Consider the following 21254-nt stretch of genomic DNA (forward strand, 5'->3'; position numbering starts at 1 on the left):
AGAAACACAAAATACTTGTAGCTTGCAAACCACAGCAAAGGTCACAATCAACATTCATTGCTGTCGGTGGGTTTAACTGTGTGGGAGAGCTCACTGAACGATGAATGCAACTGTGTCCCAGATTTCATCCGACCGTCACAAGGAATAGTGTCACGTTATGCTGATGATGGTGTTTTTTAGTTCTCTGCTTGCCTCTGTCCCTTGCCTACCCTTAAGAGCAGTAAACATGGACGGTGTGAATTGACAGGCAGTTCAGATCGCATCACGATCACTTTGGGGGCTGTAGACTTGGGGGAGTGGGAGCTGGGGAGGAAGAAAAATGTTGCAAGAGGTAGCTTGTGAAAAAACTGACCTTTGAAGAAACGGTGCACATGCCTTGTGTGTGCATCGGGGATTGTATCAATGATTTAGAAATTGTAAATACTGCATAAGAATAGTAACTATTAAAGGTTAATATAAAATACTGGTAATTATGGTTATTGGACATATATTCTATCAGCCTTTTAAATGGTAATTTGTCAGTTTTAAAAAAACATTTGTTTTTCTAATACAGTGAATATATAAACACATTATTATGCATTCCTGTTGTATATGTGTATTTTTTCTGTGTTATAAAATAAATGATTGAGAATTCAACCCTTGGTGATGTGATGAGTCTTTCACATAGATCTTTGTTAAAACCAAGTTAAAAACTATGCAAGACATTAATGCAACTGAACAAAGCTCCATAACACTAATATATTTATATATATTATATACATATTTTAATGTAGTCAAGATGTCACGTTTCGTCTTAATAATTAAGGATTGTTATGTATTTTATAACTGAACTTGCAATATTTGTTAAATGATGTCTTATGCTCTTAGTTTTTACTAATCTCTGAACTTTTGTTCACTGAGAAGAAATGTTATCTAAATTATGTAGCACAAGTGCCTCTATATAGTTATACAAATGTAATATTGATGAATAAATTGAGTTACAGTATTAAAGTAGAGTGTGTGTGGGGGTGTGTATATAGCTTTATACATACACAACACCAGGACTTAAAATCCAAACAATCGAAAAGATGCAAAAATAACTTCTACAAAATTGTTACACATTAAATACACAGTTTTTACCCTTTGATTTTTTGTAGTGTGGTTTCCACTTGCCATTTATAAATTACGCAATATATGCCTGCAAAGAGTTTTCTATTTGAAAATAGCATTAAATTTAAGGATTCTCTTAAGTTGTGAAAATATTCTTGTATATGCGAAGCTACTCTTTAGACTCTTTCTAAAGTTTACAAAGTGCAAGGCCAGAGAGATGCTTTTTTTGCCTGGGGTTTGCTGAGCTACCTTACCAGGAAAGTACCTGCTTGTTTTTCAAATGAAAAACTGATGTGTGCCGATTCTGTATTATAACACTTCTTGACCAGCAAAAATCAAGAACAGTACTGGTGGAATTGGAAAACCCCTGCAAGTGGTCTTTTAGTTTCACTTTAGTTTCACCACATGTACTGTAACAGTAATTTGAAGCTTTAAAAGCAGGCCTACTTTATATTCTTTAATTTTAGACATGCCTCTATTTTTGCGATTGCTTATATTATGTAAGTTAATGTCCATCATTTTAAGATGTTATCTAAAGAGTCTAAATTCAGAAATGTTTGCAGGGGAAAGAAGCAGTTACTTAATTTACCATTTATAAGAGATGTGCAGGCCTCGTTACTGGCTTCAGGACTGACACCAGTGGCAAATAAGAGTACACTTAGTGTTCTTGTGCAGATCATGTGAGAAATATTGCCTAACCACTAACAAGAAGCTGTAGATGATACAGAATGAGTCATGATAACAGTAATTAAAGAACATTCTTTGAAAATTAGTTGTGAATATTTTACCAAGTAGAGAGATAACTCATTCTCACAAAGCAGTTTTATGCGCACTGTTAATGACTTTGTGTGTTTCTTTGTGTGTGGGTGTGTAGGAAAGATGCAACCAAAGGTCACATTGATTTTTTTTTAAGGGGGGGAGGGTACAAACAAAATGAAGGCGTATCAGACTTAAGCACAGTTCAACGATCTGCATGACATGTGGGCTACACCAAAAACCACCTTCAGTGAACTACAGCAGCTAAAGAGAAGTTATTACGTCAAGAGAATTGCCTTGTACACATAATAACAAAATTAATTACTTCCTTTGTCCACTAGAGGGCCACCAAAGACTGGGAATAAAGAAAGGACAAACCAGTGAAGCAGTTTGTAGATATATTTTGTTTCTTTTGTTACATTGAAATCACAGAAAGTCAAAATAGAGCATGTGATCACACATTTACATAAGTTGCAACAATGTATTTTTGTGCATGACAATTCAAAAAACAGTGAAAATAACAGACTACAGAGAAGGGGCTTTATTTTTCATAACAACATGAGGGCTAAATAAATCTACACAGTTTTCATGCTATTACAATAGCAAAAATAGTAGAGTTTGTTTTCATACCACTTGTATAAGAGTTAAAGGTTAATGCTCTCATATATCCAGCGCTTTACTCGCTCATGGAAAAGTTGAACGTAGATTTTTATTTGGGGGGGGGGGGGGGGGGGGGGGGGGGTGCAACACATGTATATCTAAAATGCAATTCCAGTTGTTAGAATTAGTGTTGTTTTGTGATATAAAGTAATACCTGGAGCTTCCACATCATCCTGACACTGTAATAATGTCACTACTTAGCCTTCCTTTTTTTACATGTCTTATGAGATAATTGAGATATAACTTACATTCAGAATATCCTGAGTACCACATGAAATGGCCTGAAACATTGAAACTGTTTCTGCTACTGACTCAGAAAGTCTGCTGGGCTTCACATATGCAGATCATGGAGATATACTTCCAACCAGCTAAAGCATTCGTGTACTTCCTTAAATGGGTCAGCCACAGTCAAATGGCAAAACTGGGTTTAACACTATTATTTTCCAGTAAACTATGTAATTGTATATGGAGTTGGCCCTAGTGATGAAGCTCACCCGGCTTTAGTTGGAATCACAAAAAATAAATTGCTGCTTATTTTATATATGAACAGAAATACCCTCCAAAAACAATGGAACACAATTTCATTTGCTCTAATACCAGTTTGTAAATGGTACATTTGTTTTTCAAAAACATAGCAAAAAAGTTCATAATGATATTTTTTTATGATATTGATGAAATGATATTTATTTAGTTTTAACTGAGCTTTTTTTTTTATACTTTTAAAATAAGTGTTAGAATTACTGAGCATATCTTTTTATTATATTATTATTCAAAGCCATGCATGAAGATCACCTGACTATAACCATTTTCATATCAATCTGCTATGTAACTGTATTACAGACTGTGGAGAGGATGCTGCAGGGTGCAGTGTCAGTAAATGGCATACGTCAAAGGGCACAAATTAATATGCACAAAGGAGAAACATCAATGCCAAAGGTCAGATTTAAAAACACATGATTTAAAAATTAAATCAATTTTAAGCAAACTTTCTCTTATTAGTATGTGCTTGTTATTCATTTGACGTGGAATGTAACATCTCCATTATTTCAAGATAAAATCCAAATTGTTGCTGCATTACATTAACATTTATTTGTGTGTGTGTGTGTGTGTGTGTGTGTGTGTGTGTGTGTGTATATATATATATATCGTTCCATATGGGTAACCTGCAACTGCTATTAAGTGCAACCACTCTGTAGTGTCTGATGCACAAAAAAAAAAAAAAAAAAAAGGTTCCTTTTAAAGTTGTATATCTTTTTTTATTAATAATGGATACATCTATTTCATAACATCAGAAAGTTGCAGAAATAATCATAATAGATCAAATGTTTTGCCAATAAAGTGTAACATTTGTCTGTAGCTGACCCATAACGCTAAAGCATCCTGCCTCTACTGCTGATTTTGTAAACACCTGGATAGAAATGTACCCACATCAACTTTTTTTTAATGCAATTTAACTGAAATACTATATTTACAAATGACAAAAGATCCTATTTTAGAACACAATGAGGTTCTAGGAAACCTAACATGCTAACCCACAGTTAAAAAGCCCTGATAAGTACAACATTTTTTTAAAAACAGAAATAGTAACCTGATTAGGTGTTCCTGTGTTTACTGCTCTCCTTGCTTCTTTGGAAAATTTTGCAGTCATAACCAATTTATTCTACAAGAGTCAACAAAAGTAACCAAATGGGAATAATGTTTGTAGTAAATAGCTTGATCTTGATTTCTATTATTAAAATCTTGAGTTTTTTAAAGTTTTGTGATAATATTGTGTCATCGTGTTAACCACATCTGGCCAGACCAAACAAAGTATGCTCAGAAAATAGCTCTTCAATCTCCATGAAAAAATTAAATGCAAAATGTGTGTTTTCAAAGTGAAATCCTCAAGTACTCTTTAAAAAAAACTACAAGTAAAAGATCTCAGCTAGCATAATATGAAACAATAGAAAATGTCTGCTAGTTGGGGTTCAAATCCATCATTCTCTGCTCATGGCGCAGCGTTAAATACGCTAAGAGCACTTTGAAGAAGGATATTTTAAAATATGACCACGATATACATTTAAGATGCTATAACTGAACTTAATGTCACATTTGTCAAACTGCAAATCCCTGGGTATGAGGATTCAGTGTTAGTTTATCAGCAAAAGATGATAAAATTCTGGTAAAAGTTCCAGAGCTCTTAATTTTAAAGTCATTACTCAATCTTTGTAAAATGAAGGATTGCGTCGTCTTCTGAAGTAGTGGTATTTTCCCTTCTGGTGTTTAAGCAGTTCACACCCCACTGCAAGTGGGTGTCTCTACTGTCTGATGTCAGCTGGTCTAAGCTGTCTTTCACCCTCAGCCAGGAAGATCTGCATGGCACGGTACAGCAGGTGGATGCCGAGCTCCCGTTTCTTCTTTGTCTGCCAGTTGGACACGATGCCATAGAAATCCCCTCGCTTCTGATTCGTGAGCATCTTCAACCCTGCAACAGTTGAGAAAGTCAAGTTGCTTCACTGACAAATCTATCAGTGTTGTCAAACACAGTATTGCGTTTAGCAGTTTATGAAAACCAAACCGAGCACCTATCACAGGTTTAAACAGTAAAATGTTGGTATTAGTTAATATCGCTCAAACTTAATGCTGCTATTAGATACAATTTCTCTATTTTTCCTGAATGTTTGTGTTAATATCTTAAAATAATACAGTTTCAGGGTTTTTTTGTCCTCTATCCGCCCATTTTTATTTTTTAACTGCTTATAAGCCATTCACATAGAATGCAACATGCACCATGCTCTAAAACCCATTCTTTTCCATTGCTTGCACTGCACAACAAGAGTTTCCTGTGGCATTGAGAAAAGCGTGCCAGCCAGGGCACACTCGCACATGGATCTCCACAGGTAGACCCAAGCGGCTGGTGGATCTGAACCCCAAACCTTTTTTGCTTTTTCTTAAACACTGCACCACTGTTCCATCACTTCAGAGTAACTTAATATATGCAGGGTTGCCAAAGAAAAAAGATACTCAGACAATTATCAATATTAAAAATTACAATATTCCAAGAGGTCGCTAGGGCTCAACAACACGGACGTATTAAACATGGAGGTGTACACTTCAACAGTAGTAATTTAAGGCACCAATGAGGCAGTGATGAGCCGCTAACATCATTGGTCCTTCCCCTATTTGGCTGATGTTTGCAAGGGTGGTTTCAGATTCTGATACATAAAAAGAGGGGGAAGTACTCAGCAGTCGTGCTGTGGATTGTAGTGATGTTATTATTAGTTATTTCAGTTTTTGATAAGTTTCGCCCTCATGCACTCACCAATCGCCTCCACCATACAGGCCTCTCTTGTGTAGGCTTCCACAGGAATAACATTTTGGAAACAATGCAGAGAGATGACACCCTGCCCTGTGTTCCACACCTGAAGGATGTGCTGGACTTTGGAGCACAGTTTCTGTGACAAGGAAGAACAAAAAAAAGAATCAAACTACATATTTACTACGCGATTAAAGACTATTTCAATATGATATATTAATACCGATCAATATTTGCATCCTTACCTTTGAGGTTTTGTCACCTTTAAAGTATTCTAAAGCCTCGTACAGATGACTGTAGGGACGGGAGCGTTTTCCTTTGCCAACATAAAATATAGCATGGATAAAAGTCTGGAAACACTCCTTTGGGGTCATGGTGTGACTGCGAAAGGGAAGGTTTTTTGTCACTCTGTCAGAGAGGGAAATAAACGATTCAATTAATATTTTTAGAGTTGAGAGGTGTTTATGGTATTCTATTTTAAAACTATATTTGGCTTAGACATTTAAACTGGGGGTTTCAAAGATGGTGCCAGTGTGCCGTCTTCACCTCTCCTTTCAACCCCTCTTTGTTGACTTTTGCATTGTATTCCTCATTCTCTTGGTAATATTCTCATCAGGTGGCAATGCACTAATTACTTATGACTGACAAACACTTAAATCTTCGATTCTCTCACTCCTATGGTTCCGATCCATGCCGGACTCTGGGAGACGCCACCCTGTCACAATCGGACTCCTCCACCAGCATATCCTGACTACCCCTACCCACCATGTATAAGAAATGCTATAGGAAGCGGGGCAAACGGAGTGGTATTCACGTCCGTCTTAAGGCTTACCTTAAACCACAGGCTATGGCTAATCCACATGCTAGCATGGATATTCTACGTCTTCTCTCCTCCTCCCGTGATTGCCTTCTTGCCAGATCGCTTAGTCGTCGGTGGATCTGCTTGTCGGACGGCAAGTTTACCCAGCCCTCCCAGTCCCATGCCTGCCTATTCAGACCTGGATAACGTCTTCCAGAGGTGGCGTGCATCACAGCAACCTAAGCCGTTTGTGACGCACTACGAGTAGGGACATGGCGCCCATGACACGGATGGCTCTACTAAATGTAAGGTCGCTGGTGTTTTAAATGACTTTTTCCTCGCCTTGGGGCTGTTTTGTTCCTGACGGAGACTTGGATTAGCCCTGGTGAGACGTTCTCCTTCTCGGAACTTCTCCCCCCAGACTGTGCCTTCTTCAGCTCACCTAGGCTTACAGGCTGAGGTGGTGGCTTAGCCTCAGTTTTTAAAAATAAACATAAAATTCGGCAGCTCCCCTCCCCTACCTACCCTAGCCTTGAAGTTCAATTACTGGAGTTGGCCGATTCTTCTATAACTCTGTGTGTTGTGGTCTACCGACCGCCGAAATACAACAAGGCTTTTATACAGGATTTTGCTGAGCTATTAGGATCTGTTCTTTTTAAATATGACGGTGTTCTTATCACTGGTGATTTTAATATTGATATCTGTTGTAAGGATGATCCATTAGCCAAAGACTTTCTTGCTCTAACTGACTCTCTTAACCTTGTTCAGTGGCTAAATGAACCAACCCACTCTAAAGGCCATACCCTTGATCTGTTTTTTTTTTTCTTCATATGACGTTTGTATTAAGAACACTGACAATGTTGGGATCTCTGATCACTTCCCAGTTATTTCTGATGTTGATTTATGCACCCTGAGAGCCTCAGACGCCCTATGCCCATAATTAATTTTGAAACTGTGGCTAATTTTTCTGTGGTGTTCGTTAATTCTGCACCCACTATTACTGATTGTCCTATACCTCATACAGTTGATGACTTTGCTAATTCTTTGCTATCCACATGCTCCTCTATCCTTGACGTTGTAGCACCTATTAAAATGAAATGTCCTCAAACCAATTCCCAACATTGGTTAAACGACTCAACACGTGCCCTACGGCGTGTGTGGTGCAGAGCCGAGAGGAGGTGGAAAAAAGATAAGCTTGAGGTATCCTTTGATATCTTACGTACCAGCCGCCTGAAGTTTCAAAATGCTGCTAAAATGGCTAATGCAGCTTTCTTTTCTGAAATTATTGAGACTAATAGCCCTAATCCTCAAATGTTGTTTAAAATCTTTAATTCAGTGGTTAACCCCTGTCATGAAATGCCGACGGTGTCGTCTCCAGGTCTCTGCGAACAATTTTTAAATTACTTCACAGATAAAATTTTATCTCTCAAGTCTTCACACCCTTTAGTTGTGAGCCTTGCTTTCACCCCAGGATGTTTATCAACCTTTCATCAGTTTGCGCCAGTGTCACTCACTGCTCTTAAGCAAATAGCTGAACAACTGAAAAATACAAATTCTGTACATGATATTCTCCCATCACGCATTATCAAGGATAGTTTTGATACAATTGGGCCCAGTATTTTAACTCTAATGAATTCTTCATTGCTTTCTGGCCATGTTCTGACAGCCTTTAAAAATGCCATAGTGCAGCCTGTTCTCAAAACAAGAGCCTCGATCATAATGACCTTGTGAACTGCAGGCCGATTTCCAAACTCCCGTTCCTGTCCAAAATCTTGGAGAAGATAGTTCTCTCGCAACTTCATTCATCAACATCAGTGATAAATTTCAGTCTGGCTTTAAACCACGTCACAGCCCTGAAATAGCTCTGCTGAGTCCTTAATGATCTTCTCCTAATTGCCGATTCAGGTGGTTCAGCGGTCTTAGTCTTACTGGACTTGTCCTCAGCCTTTGATATGGTGGACCATAATATTCTGCTAACGAGATTAGAACATACAGTTGGCATTAGAGGTGACGCCTTTAACTGGTTTAAATCCTATCTTTCGAACAAGGTCCCCCTCTGTCACTCTGGGTACCTATTCTTCCTCTGCAGCATCCTTCTGCTGTGGCGTGCCTCAAGGCTCTGTGTAGGGCCCAATGTTATTCTCACTCTATATGCTACCTCTAGGCTTAACCGTTGAAAAATGCAACATGTCATTTCATTGCTATGCTGATGATATACAAATTTACTTTCAGCTAAGTGACGATGTTGCTGTCACTGCACTGCTTCCTAGAGTGCATGAGAGAAGTCAAATGGCTTTTGGGCAACTCTCTTATCTTAAATGAAAAGAAAACCGAAATTGTGGTGTTTGACAGTCATTTCCCCCAGGGCCAACTAGTTGATACCTTTGGATCCCTTGCCACTTTTCTCTCTGACACCGTTAGTAATCTAGGTGTGCTGCTGGACAGCTCTTTCAAATATGACAAACAAGTGTCCTCTGTAGTCAAATCTAGCTTCTACCAACTGCGTCTACCACATAAGGGTCTTGAAAAGCTTATTCATGCCTTTGTGACCTCTAGATTAGATTAATGTAATAGACTACTTGCACTAGGGCATGTGACGTATTTCCGTTTCCAAATAGTACCGCTTGTGCGTTTCCGGTACGTTTGCTTATCTATCGGTAGCTATGCTAATGTCGCTTCAGAATGAGTATAAAAAGGAAAGTATTTAAAACAGAACATTTTCAAAAACAGGAGAAGAAATACTCCGAGCATTGCTGTGTCCCACTTTGTTCAGCTTCAGCCAAATTTAACGGCATACTAAGTTTTCATGCCTTTCCGACCCATTCCGACTTGAGAAGACAATGGCCGGTAAACATACGCCGGGATCATTTCACGATCACCTCTCACACCAGGGTCTGCTGCAGACACTTTGCCAGTGATCAACTCATAGAGCCAACAACCCTCGATGGTCGAAGGAGGCTTATTAAAGGTGCTGTACCAACACTTTTTGAGTGGAATGGCTATAAAGTTGAACCACCGCGGCGTAGTGTTTGGGAGAGAACGGAGCGACGCCCTGAACTAGTTCCTCCTGACGATCAAGAAGAGCAAAGTCTTACAAGAGATCATGACTACTGCTCAGTCCCTGAGCCGTCTGCATTGGACATATCTGCATCAGCTGCAGAAGACCTGTCCAAAGACGTGGAGACTCTGAGGAAGGAAATACAGGAGTTACGTGTCCAGCGAGAATTTGGGTTACAGCGTTTTGCTGGCTCCGACACTGACATCCGATTCTATACCAGGTACATCTAAGTTCTATTCAAGCTAACTGTTTAAAATATACCAAGGTCACCATCAGTTAAATTTCGAAAGTTTTTCCAGTCTTAATGAAAACAAAATAGATATTTACTTTTTCTCTGCTGATTGTATGTTTTATGTAGATGCTTTAGTATTTAAACGATATCCTAATGCTACAGGTAAAATACAACACCAAATACTCTTAATCAGACTATTTTATACAGCATTCCATTAGCATATTTGTCACAGTTCACATTATTTTTATGTCAGTGTGTAATGTTAATTAATGATTGACACGATGTATGGCTCTCTCGTGAATAGATTTCCAAGCTATGATCATTTGATGGCATTCTGGGTTTTGATTGAGCCTTGCATCTATAAAATGATCCGGGTTTCAAGAGCCAAGTCAGCTGCCAATCGGAACGAAGAAGTGTTGACACCTGCACGCACATCAACAGTAGGTTATGGGTTTGTTGGTAGTTAGAACTAGAGGTGTAATGTTATTGTATTTATGTACAATAACATTACATTATGTACAGTAGCATACATACACAGGTGTATGTATGCTAGACTCAGTATCCTTTACATACATACACCTGTGCACTACAGCACCTCATTGTTTACCCCATGGTACAGTATGGTATGCCTAACCATTACAAAACATTTAGCCAAGAAAAGAATAATTTTACTAGTTCATAGCTTAAGGAGTAACATTTTCCCTTTTGTTTTCACCTTCCAGAGGCAGCTGCTACAGCCAATTGACGAGTTTTTTCTTTTCCTGGTTTTCCTGTCAGTTGGTTTGAAGGAGAGGGACCTGGCACACCGATTTAACATACACCAGTCCACAGTGAGCCGCATTATTGCAACATGGACAAATTTTCTTGCCACTGCACTGGGGTCTCAGTGCATCTGGCTTACACGTGAAGAAGTGCAAGCTTACCTCCCTGAGGAATTCAAAGATTTCTCAGACACCCAGATGATCCTTGACTGTACAGAGCTGAGGTGTCAGACACCATCCTCACCACTTCTCCAAAGTGAAATGTACTCTTCGTACAAATCCCACTGTACGATGAAAGCCCTGGTTGGCATAGCTCCACATGGTCCAGTGACATTCATCTCTAATCTGTATGCTGGTTCGGTTAGTGACAAGGAACTATTCAAACAATCAGGCATTGCTGAGAAGTTGACTGAAGACATGGCAGTGATGGTAGATAAGGGCTTCCTAATCACTGATTGTTGTAAATGCAAAGTGTACTGCCCACCTTTTCTATCTAAGCAGAAGCAGATGCCAGCATACCAGGTTAAGGAGACGCAGGCCATAGCCAGACTCAGGGTACATGTGGAGCGAGTCATTAGGAGGATCAAACAGAACAAACTTTTTGATAGCATCATTACCATGTCACATGTTTATAATATCAACCAACTGTTTGCAGTGGCATGTATGCTGTCAAATTACCAGAACACAGCATTAGTTAAAAAATGGGTTAAGTGAGACAAGATGGATTTTTCCCAAGACACCAGTGCCAGTAACTTATGGAAAATGACCTGCAGCTGAGGCCACTACAGTTGCATTTCTTCCTTCTCAGCTGACAATACTTGATTACAGAAATGGTACTTGAGTGCTGATAGTTGAGTTTCAGTTATTGATAATTCAAATTCATTGCAAATGTTTAATGTTAATAATACTGTTTAATTATATTACTATATTACTATTCAGATTCAACAAAACTGTTTATCAAAATTATAAAGTAAATCACTAAATCGTTTTAAAATCATAAGTGACATTGAGCTTTTGGAACATCAAAAATACCATTTATCATTTTCTACAGTTCAGTTGTGTTATTGTCTAAATGTATATCAGTATGCTAGGCATGGAGTTTTAAATACTTACCATGTAAATAAGTTCTGCACAAATTCAACGTTTTAATGTGTGTTTTTAAAAATTAAATTGATGCCATTGCTTAAATAACAGTTTATTGATGTCACATAAAGGTAACATGTAACAACAAAAGAATTCATGAAATATATTGAAAATAAAACATCAGTTATTTTGTTCCAGCCAGCCTGAAGGATCTGTTTTTCTTTTTGCTATGTTTTTACTGTTCATTTTTTCAAACACAGGTATCTTGGCATATATATGTAAAAAAAGAAATAGTCTGCCTTTTCTCTGATTGCATTGTGCACATCTGTATCCATGTATATTCTTTGCACTAGGTAGTCCTCTTGTGCCCACACAACAAAGTCACACCACTGCATCCCACTGATGAGCAGTTGTCCTTGCACTTGCCAGTAATATGCGTGGCTCTTTTTTAGTTTAGGGGTACCACATTCCATCTGCACATATTTGCAGTCAATAAAGTTTTGTACATTGGGACATTTGAATTCGACGAAGCCAAACTGGGGGTATTCATTGGGGTCAAAAACAACACCATCAGGAGATGCAGCAAGCAATGGGGTGAATGACCAGACCACAGGGTGAGTAGTTAACATTCATTAGCCTACTATACTCTGCTGCTATTGCAGGCTCCATCTCAGTTCCTCTCCTCATGTCTGCTGTCTGCCTTGTTCCCTTCAATATACGCTCTGCTAGTGACTCGGCCGAGCTCTGGCCTCTGACGTGACACACCTCCCAAAACCTAGAGGCAGTCACTCTGGGCCTGCGGAGCTGATGCCACTCAGACGAAGAGCTTTGCTCACGTGTAGCTTCCTCTATTTTGTGAGCCATTTCCAGAGTTACAGACAAGCTTTTCAGATGCAGAAGCTCTTCTTCTGAGCACACAAACACACAATCTCATGGCAAGATGTCATACCCCTCCAGAGGCAAGTGCGGTGTTGGTGGTGCATCGCGGTGTAGTGTGATGTACCGGGTTGTCAAAACCGGCTGCTGATATGACAGAACACTGCCCTCCTGCACCAGCCCAAAGGCACTTTCCACAAGGGGCTTGTCAGGTCTCATGTTCATTGTGGTCACAAGTGGCCTGTCCTCAATATTAAATTTTGCATATGCCTCCGTTATTCTGAACAAGCAGGGATCTGGTAACGGACCCACCATGCCTCTGTAGAAGCCACTCCTAAAGAAAACATCAATGACAATAATGTAAGGAAGAAGGTTGTTATACTGAACAACAACTAAACTAAAAACTAAAAGGTGTAAAACAGTGGGGCATAAGTTAGAGACTGGGATGTATATGTACATGACTGAGTTAGCCGTCTTCAGAAAGTGTAATGTTGTATGTAAATTAATACCTATTCTGACACATGTATGTATGAAAAAAATAGCAACATACATTTGTAACACGTGAAACCAAATTTTACAAATGTAATTACCGTACTCCAGTCTGGGCCATTCTATTTGGTACCGGCTTAGTGAAGATCATGGAGTTGATGGGTCCTGGCTTCACACCCTAACAGAAGACACATTTACTATGGATGGTGTTGCTGTTCATATGTAAACATGGACTAATTCAAAAACTTTAACCTCATTTAAATTACCACTGTCCGTGGCTTGTGCCATTGCTGTTCAGATTCCGTGCAGCTATGCACAGGGGGGACAACCGGCACTCTGAGTTGTGAGTAGTGTGCTGTTTGGAAGAGCAGTGCCACTGTGTGATTGCACATAACAGCGCCTGCCACACAGGAGCACTGGCTATGTGTCAGTATCACCGGCGATGAATCCAGAAGCTTAATCTAAGAAGAAAGAACGAAAATTAAAAATGTAACATCTTCATGGAAGAGCCGAACAGGAACATAGTTCAGTGTTATGGTTACGCACCCTCCTGAATGCTTAGTGTTTCCTTCTCTCCCTATTAAAACAACTTAACCATGCTTGATAACTGTAATAACTTAGATTGTGTATATTTGCAGTATTAACTTGTTGTCAAATGTTTCTGATCACCCAAACACACGTTGATTTAACTATCTGACTAGTCAAATTAGGAGTGATAAAGCAGGGAGACAAGGAAAACATTCAAGTTGATGGGCCTTTAGGAATGAACTTAACTAATGCTTAAATGAACTGAACCCCACTGAACGGGGATTAACAACTTTACACAGCTTCCTGCCTACACTTAGTCTGTGTGGTGCCTCACTCTTCCTCATTGACCTGTAGCACAGGGCTCTCACACCGACCTCCCCTGACAACCTGTCTTTATTGGACACTGAATAAAGATACAAGTACCATTAGCATTATTTCTGTATTACTCATTTCAGCATGTCTTAAACATATATATTTTACACTTAGCAAGAGTAGCATTAGGTAGTTAACTACCTCCATAGTTAGCCAACTACCTAACGCCATTATAACAGTGTCTAACTACAAAAGTGACATTAGTTAAGAAAACCTCAACTATAGTTTAGGACGACATAAAACACCGTTTAAGAAAACATGTAATGTAGAGAACTGACATCAAATGAAGGACATAGCGGAGTAACGTAGTGTTTGCATTTGACGTTAGCTAGCGTTTCTTTGTCGGTTAATTTACGTTTTCTTACCTTCGTAGTTGTGTATATATGACGCAGCATATAACTTAAATCCTTTATCTAATTTGCTGGCGGGGGTAGTCATCACTCTGCAAATCCGATGAACATCGGTGATGTTCAATTTTGGGAGCTCTTGTAGGCAGCGAGTGTAGAACGTCGCCATGGTTTAACCGCACCGGAAGCACTGGGGCAGGACTACATAGAACGCGGAAGTGTTAGTGCAAGTAGTCCATTCCCTTTACTTGCTGCTCTTCTCCATAGATTACAGCTTGTCCAAAATGCTGCGGCACGCCTTTTGACTGGTACCGGAAGGTTTGCCTCTATCACCCCTGTCCTTGCTGATTTGCACTGGCTCCCCATCAAATTTAAAATATTGCCGCTTACCTTCAAAATTATGAATAATGCAGCCCCTAGCTATCTCGCCGAACTTCTTAGACCATACACCCCTGGGAGAGCCCTCAGATCGTCCGACCAATTACTCTTGGTACAGCCTCGATCTCGGCATAAGAGCAGAGGTGACCGTGCGTTTGCCCTGGTTGCACCTAACCTGTGGAACAACCTTCCCATTGCTATTCGCGCATCTGACTCCATCCAATTATTTAAATCACGATTAAAAACTCACTTATTTAATCTTTCTTTCCCGGTTGGTTAACACCTGTATTTTATACTTAATTCCAATTTTATCTTTCTTAATATCTTCTTCTACTTAAAACCTATGTGTTTTTAGCAAGTTTTATTTAATATTCACTTTTATTCTTGTGTAATTAGTGCCAGTGACCTGTTAGCATATTCAGTACTTTGTTAATTCATGTTTTAACCTGCTGTTTTATTGTGAAGCACTTTGGTATACCGTTGGTTTTTAAATGTGCTATATAAATAAAGTTGTATTGTATTGTATTGTATTAGACACAAACAAGCCCATTACTAGCTCAATTTAGACAACTAATATGACTAGAGATTTATAGGGGTGAATCCAGAACACAAGTGCTCTCTGATGCATCTACTGAAGTGTGAATGTGAACATTTTCACACAGTCAGCAGCAACTCATCTCCTCTGAATGCACAGAAGAAAACAAAACATAAATAAAAATGACGGTAAAAGCACCTTGGATCAAGCAGCAGGTAGTTGAAACTGGACTTGATGATGCCCTCTCTCCACTTCCTGTTCTGATCTGGTTGGTCAAACTGCTGGCACAAAGCCTGCTCATCAGCCTGGCAATTGGGAAGATTAAAGGTCTCCAGAACCCTACACAATTCTGGACTGTAACCTGCATCTGTAAAAATAAAAAACTAAATGTCAATGTATGTGTTCATATATTTTAAGAGTAGATATTATATTTAATGAAATGTTACAACAGAGCTCAACTTACCTTAAGTCACTTAAAAACTTGAAATAAAGCATTACCTGCTTGTGGTTGCTCTAACTTCTTCTGTTGATATTGTGACTGGCAGTTGGACTCCTGTACCAGGCGGCACAGTCTTCGCATGTAGGTGGGCCTTGTACGACTGCTGATGGGGCCTGGACTTTCCCCCAGCTCCACCAGCCTCGATCTGAGCTCCTTGTCAGTTATCCCTCTGATTTCTGGCAAAATATTGTCCACACACTTCTCATTTTCCGCCTTCTGTACCTCCACCTGGGGTTTCTGATTCTCTTTTTCTTTGCTGTCCACCATGTCAGCATGCAAAGTACGCCAGTCATAAAGTATGGTCTCCTCACTGCTGGTAGTACTCACGCTGGAGCTGAGGGAGGTGTCTGCTGTAGGTGGGACATGGGTCTCAATCAGTTTGTGGCCGCGTTCGGTATCTGTGTACAGGTACTCTACTGGTTCGTCCACATCCTGAATGTGTGGACGCCCTCCAGGGGTGTAGGACAGGTTAGCCAGGTGCTGTGGCCTACGGCAGCTTGAAAGCCTGCTCATGCTGTACCTCGGTGTGCAGCCAGTACCTGGGGTGCAGGGAAAATCAGAGTCCTCCTTGGATCTCCTTGGAGAACCATAGCTGGAGGTGGATGATGACGACACAGAGTCTGGCAGAGAGCTACAGTCCCTAGTTATCCAGGCATCTTCATTGTTTAGGCTTTCTACCTGCTCCTCATGAGGGGTATCGTTTACATTTCTCTTTGTAGTTGTCTCATCTGAACTTGTCAGATCGTCAGTCAGAAATTCCCCGTCTTCAGTGAGATTACAGTTCTGTTCCTGCATAGCAAAAGCAATCTCTGCAATGTTTCTCTCATAAGCACTGACTGAATTGTCATTATTGCTCTCGAGTAGAAACGTGTCACACAAAGTCTGTGACTGAACAGCAGAGTCTGTCACACTTGTAGAGAGGAGAAGCGTATCAGCCTGGCTGTTACTAACACTTGAGCCTCTGAGAGTACTGGACTGTGTCTCTTGGCAGTCCACAGACAAGCACCCTCCTTCTGTGGGTCTGCCTGAAAAGCAGTGTGCACTGGATGGTAAGCGTGGTGAGTTATAAAACTCTTCACTGGTTGGAGATCTGGGAGTCTGGCGGCGTATTCGAACTGGTGTAGGCAGGGTATCTTCGAACAAAGATGTGGAGAGGCTCTCAGTTCTGCTTGTTCTCAGCGAGCAACGGCTCATTCTTGAGCGTGTCCTGCCTGTTACAAAAGGACTGGGTGTGAATGGATGATCACTTTTTTCTTCTACTGCTGCGGACTCAACAACATCTTCCTTACTTGGACTGTCTACATCATTACCACCACAACCCTGAACTATATCATTGTTTGGATTTTTTACTCCAGACAAGGTCAGTTTATTAAGCATACCTGATAAACGCTCAACCGTTTGAGGTTTGGAATCAGTATTAGCTTCCATATGAATCTTTGTAAGTTCACAATCAGAATTTGTAGAAGTCAGAGTCTTTCTGTCTAATGCGGTCTTGGCAGAAACATCATCTGCTGCACTAAGTGAAAGACATTCAGGGTTTACAGAGGCATCCAGAGCACTGGTGTAATGGTCACTCTCACAGCTACTATAATGGCTACTACTAGTTCCACTGCTGCTGCCGGCAGCATGGCAGTGTACTTTGTTTTCATCACTGTTCCCCTGAGCGTCTTTTACACGCTCTGTTTCCTGTTCATCATCACTTTCTTCCAAAGCACAGTGAACAAGGACTGTTTTCTCCAAGTCCTCTTCTGTGCTCTCACTGCTTTCCCTGCAGAAAATGTAGACATGATCCGGTGATGTGGCGTCAATGCCCTGCTTGTCTAAAATAGTAGCCATGCGTTCTGAATCCAGGAAATCAGAATACTCAGATATGTCAAAAGGTAAGCTGCGCTGGCAGCCATCAACAGCAGGATTCTGCTGGGGAGATTCGGGGCTGAAAACAGGGTAATATTCATCCACGTCATCCCTGAAGCTCACGCTCTTCCGACTTGCTCGCATGAAGGAAACTGCAGGGAAGTTGGAAGGAGGGATTATGCCATCAGGTGAAGCAGTACATTCCTCGCCTTTCGATGTGGTATCATCGGTACAATTGCCATCTTCTTTAAGATTCGATACTGCAGCTGCAGGCTCCACCGCAGACATGCGAGTGCTTGAAAGTATGGAAGGATAAGATGGTCTGTGATGCGATACACTTCTGCAACTTAGTCGTCCATTAATGTTAGACAGGTTAAAAAATGATGAGCGCCTTGTGCTGCTCAGTGGGGCTTCTCCAAAGTCACTTATCATGGATGTGTGGGAACTAAAGCTGTAGTCCGATTCAGGATAGCTGGACATGTCTGTCTGGTCGGAATACAGAGCTGTGAAGGAAAAAAATGAACATAGTTTAGTCTGTCAGCAAAATTCTGTAAAGACAAACCTGAAACTTTTCTTATCCACTCTTTACACCCTGGCGGGGAGTTCTGCAGGTTATAGTTCTTGTGTTTTTTCATTATTTGATAGTAAAAACAGGTAATGCTACTGCCAATGTTTTAACTCCTTTGGTTTCACAATCGGTAGCGGAGCTTCTCAACAGCGCTCTCAGTGTGATTATACAACTGTCAAAGACTTGAAAAAGGTCATCTTACAGTATTGGAACTGAGGTATGTCATCCTCCTCAGTGTCTGTTGGGCCAGCCTGGTATTCCTGAAGGAGATGGGCACATTTTCGATTTTCCTGTTGCTCTGCAAGCTGCTGTGGAGTGTTTCCTTCCTGGATTAATAAAGCGGAAGTAAGAGAAAACTCAAAGTAAAATGTTCACTATATTCAAAGCAAAAGATTAGAATTTTATAGTATACTTTACAGTACCCTTCAGGTATTCTCTTGAAGTTGTCACAAATATAAACAACAGATTAACCTAAATGTTCCCAAAAACTAGTCTAAAAGCCACGATTAAGCAATTCATACATTATCTTTGATATATGGATTCCCTCCGTTCATCAAGAGCAGCTTGAGATTTTGATAACATCCCCACAGTGCAGCAACATGAAGAGGAGTGAGGCCTTCTGATGACCTAAAATCGACATTTCATCATTACAAGTCGGTGCAAAGTTTATGAAAAATCTGGCCAATATTTCAAACAAAACTACTGATATACCACGGTAAGTAAACAAATACAAACAGCACAATGTTGGCAATTCTGTCTCTGTAAACCACAACAGTAGATTTTAAATGAAACAATCCAGATGGGATTGGAGTGCAGACTTCACTTTTTGATTCAAAGAGTTTAACAAAACTTTTGCAGCAATTGTTTAGGAATGACAGTCATAACATACTGCAAAAGCAACCCAAGAATTTGTATAGAAAAATAAATAAGATGTCCTTCAACGGGCAACCCAAGAGAGCATGTTTTTCAGCTACTGAAGACACTGGCATAGACATAAACAAACCAGCAACTGAAGGTGGCTGCATTAGAGGCCTGGCAGAGCATGTCCAAGGCTTCTACACTTCAGGCAGTCATTAAGTGCAAAGCATTTTCATGCAAATATTAAATACAATCCTTTTATAAAATGGGGGACTATGTAGTAGTGAGTTAATACAATGCTTGTGTTAAAACCCCAGAACTAAGGCTGAAAAACTGTCTTGCTTCTTTGACTTAAAATACACTATAGTGACTAAATGTATATGATGTTAAGTGACTGTTTTGGATCTATACCTTATATTGGGGTCAGCTCCATATTGCAGCAAGGTTTTCAAGCATCTTATGTTCTTCTCAGTTTCTTTGCCAACAGATAAGTGTACAGCAGCTACCCCTTTGGTACCCACCAGATTGGGGTTTGCGCCTTGTAAAAGAAGTTGCTGCACAGATCTGTCACGAAAGCAAGACGTGTTACACTGACAAATACAAACTAACATATCGAAAAATGAAAACACCCGTAACAAACTAGTAAGGACTGAAATATGTAGCTATGTAGATATATAGAGTTCATGCACACTTAATTTTTTATTGGAAAACCGACATCGTGGATAGTATTGATTTTCTTTTTGAGAGATCAGAGCTGGATAAGGTATACAAATGTAAAAACGTAAATCCTAATGTTAGTCTGACGTGGGTGGCTGTAGCATGTTTACAACACAGGACATGTCAGGGGAAAGAAGAAAAAGGGATGGACCTCACCTGGGATCTCCTTCATTCACCGCTTTACACAGCTGACTCGTCAGTCTCCTCGTGTGTCGATCCATGGCCAGCGATACTTGTTTTTTAATTTATCTAAACTCTGAACATCTTCCGAGCAGCGTGTAATAAATTACGTGGCTCTGGCTCACGTTAGCAAGCAGAGCTAACGGCGACTTGCAAGCTGCAGAAATCGAGCTATTGTTTGCGTACATTAAACTACGTTTTCCTAAAGTTTAAGCCGGCAAAACGTTAACATGATTTTTTTTTCAATGCAGCTTGGACGATTGGGCGAGCGTTTCAGATTCTAAAGCAATAACTCACAGTTTATCTACATTTTGTTTTTTTACTTTTCGATGAAGCTACGGTACATTGTTTTCAGACTTCCCTCCAAGCCCCGCAGCAAACGGAAATCCCTCCCACATGCGCCTCTGATTGGACAAAGTTAACCAATGAGGTGATAGATTCATTTAAAGCAAGGCACAAAGTCTTTGCCTGAAAAACTACTGATGTCTTTGTAGGTCACAGCGTTTCTATTCCACTGCTGTATTTTATTTTAGCTTCAAAACTTTTAATTAATAGACGGAGTCACATAAAACTCAAATGCTCGAACACACACTGCTAATTAACTCATTATAATGCAACAAATGCTTACATGAAATGGTACTTCAGAATCATTAAGCCACTCAAAAATACACATGCAGTCTAATATCAAGGAAGGCGCACAAGGCAAAGCTGAATATTAATATCCCTTTACAAGATACATTTGGCAATTTGCAAGAGGTTCAAATAGGCTACTTAAGTAGGATAGGGACGGAGACTGCCTTAGTTCTATATTTATTTATTTATTTATTATGTTTATGTATTTACAACTAATATTTTTTTCTGTTGAATATAAATGATTTATGGGAGGTATTTATGAATTTAAAATGCGTATTTTCTGCTGATGATACTACTAGCACATGGTAGTGGGCAGTGTTGGTCAAGTTACTTGAAAAAAGTAATCAGTAACTAATTACTGATTACCTCCCCCAAAAAGTAATCCCGTTACTTTACTGATTACTTATTTTCAAAAGTAATTAATTACTTAGTTACTTAGTTACTTTTTAAAAACACGATTTACAACCTGAAGAGGTGATAAAGCGATAGATCTTTCAGCCCAATTCTACTTTTTCCTGCATAATCCATCATACAAAATGTAATCAAATGGAAAAGTCTCTTTTTAACTTGTTTTATTAGTTTTAATCTTTTAACTTTATGCATCAAGCAAAAATTTAATTATATGCAACATTCTCTGACTTGAATAAATTAGTTTAACATTTAAACCTATTTTCTGCACATTCCACC

The 21254-nt window shown here is 39.7% G+C and overlaps 2 protein-coding genes across 6 annotated transcripts; one reads left to right on the forward strand and one right to left on the reverse strand.

The window, feature by feature from the left end:
• Positions 1 to 2230: 2230 nt before the first annotated feature.
• LOC146692915 (uncharacterized) lies at positions 2231 to 20296 on the reverse strand. 5 transcript variants are annotated; one of them, XR_014915311.1, is made up of 11 exons: positions 19911 to 20296; positions 19449 to 19601; positions 18701 to 18806; positions 18382 to 18505; positions 15757 to 18114; positions 15457 to 15625; positions 14364 to 14546; positions 13938 to 14029; positions 13365 to 13559; positions 13200 to 13276; positions 11830 to 12943 (listed from the first exon to the last, which is right to left on the reverse strand). XR_014915311.1 is itself a non-coding variant. In XM_085433189.1 (9 exons), exons 1-9 carry the CDS (start codon positions 19973 to 19975, stop codon positions 4803 to 4805), a joined length of 3438 nt encoding a protein of 1145 aa, XP_085289315.1. In that variant the 5' UTR covers positions 19976 to 20296; the 3' UTR covers positions 2231 to 4802. The 5 variants fall into 5 exon arrangements, 1 of the variants encoding a protein (XP_085289315.1); XR_014915310.1 differs by having other exon boundaries at positions 13365 to 14029; XM_085433189.1 differs by lacking the exons at positions 11830 to 12943; positions 13200 to 13276; positions 13365 to 13559; positions 13938 to 14029; positions 14364 to 14546 and adding exons at positions 2231 to 4969; positions 5807 to 5939; positions 6046 to 6208.
• Positions 9186 to 11489, forward strand: LOC146692916 (uncharacterized). The gene is made up of 3 exons (XM_085433193.1): positions 9186 to 9877; positions 10194 to 10329; positions 10612 to 11489. The coding sequence occupies exons 1-3, from the start codon at positions 9282 to 9284 to the stop codon at positions 11362 to 11364; spliced, it is 1485 nt and encodes a 494-aa protein (XP_085289319.1). The 5' UTR covers positions 9186 to 9281; the 3' UTR covers positions 11365 to 11489.
• Positions 20297 to 21254: the final 958 nt, after the last annotated feature.

The sequence above is a fragment of the Copadichromis virginalis genome, linkage group LG15 (genome assembly GCF_057382275.1).
Source record: "Copadichromis virginalis isolate Kocher_CV1m ecotype Utaka linkage group LG15, C_Virginalis_male_GT1.1, whole genome shotgun sequence".
NCBI classification, from domain to species: Eukaryota; Metazoa; Chordata; class Actinopteri; order Cichliformes; family Cichlidae; genus Copadichromis; species Copadichromis virginalis.

Coding starts and splice junctions, on each gene's coding strand:
- LOC146692916 (XM_085433193.1), top strand. CDS start 9,282: ATGAGTATAAAAAGGAAAGTATTTAAAACAGAACATTTTCAAAAACAG. Junction 9,878..10,193: donor GACATCCGATTCTATACCAG/GTACATCTAAGT, acceptor TCTCGTGAATAG/ATTTCCAAGCTATGATCATT. Junction 10,330..10,611: donor CACCTGCACGCACATCAACA/GTAGGTTATGGG, acceptor TTCACCTTCCAG/AGGCAGCTGCTACAGCCAAT.
- LOC146692915 (XM_085433189.1), bottom strand. CDS start 19,975: ATGGATCGACACACGAGGAGACTGACGAGTCAGCTGTGTAAAGCGGTG. Junction 18,506..18,700: donor ATCCATATATCAAAGATAAT/GTATGAATTGCT, acceptor TTATTAATCCAG/GAAGGAAACACTCCACAGCA. Junction 18,115..18,381: donor CATACCTCAGTTCCAATACT/GTAAGATGACCT, acceptor TTTCCTTCACAG/CTCTGTATTCCGACCAGACA.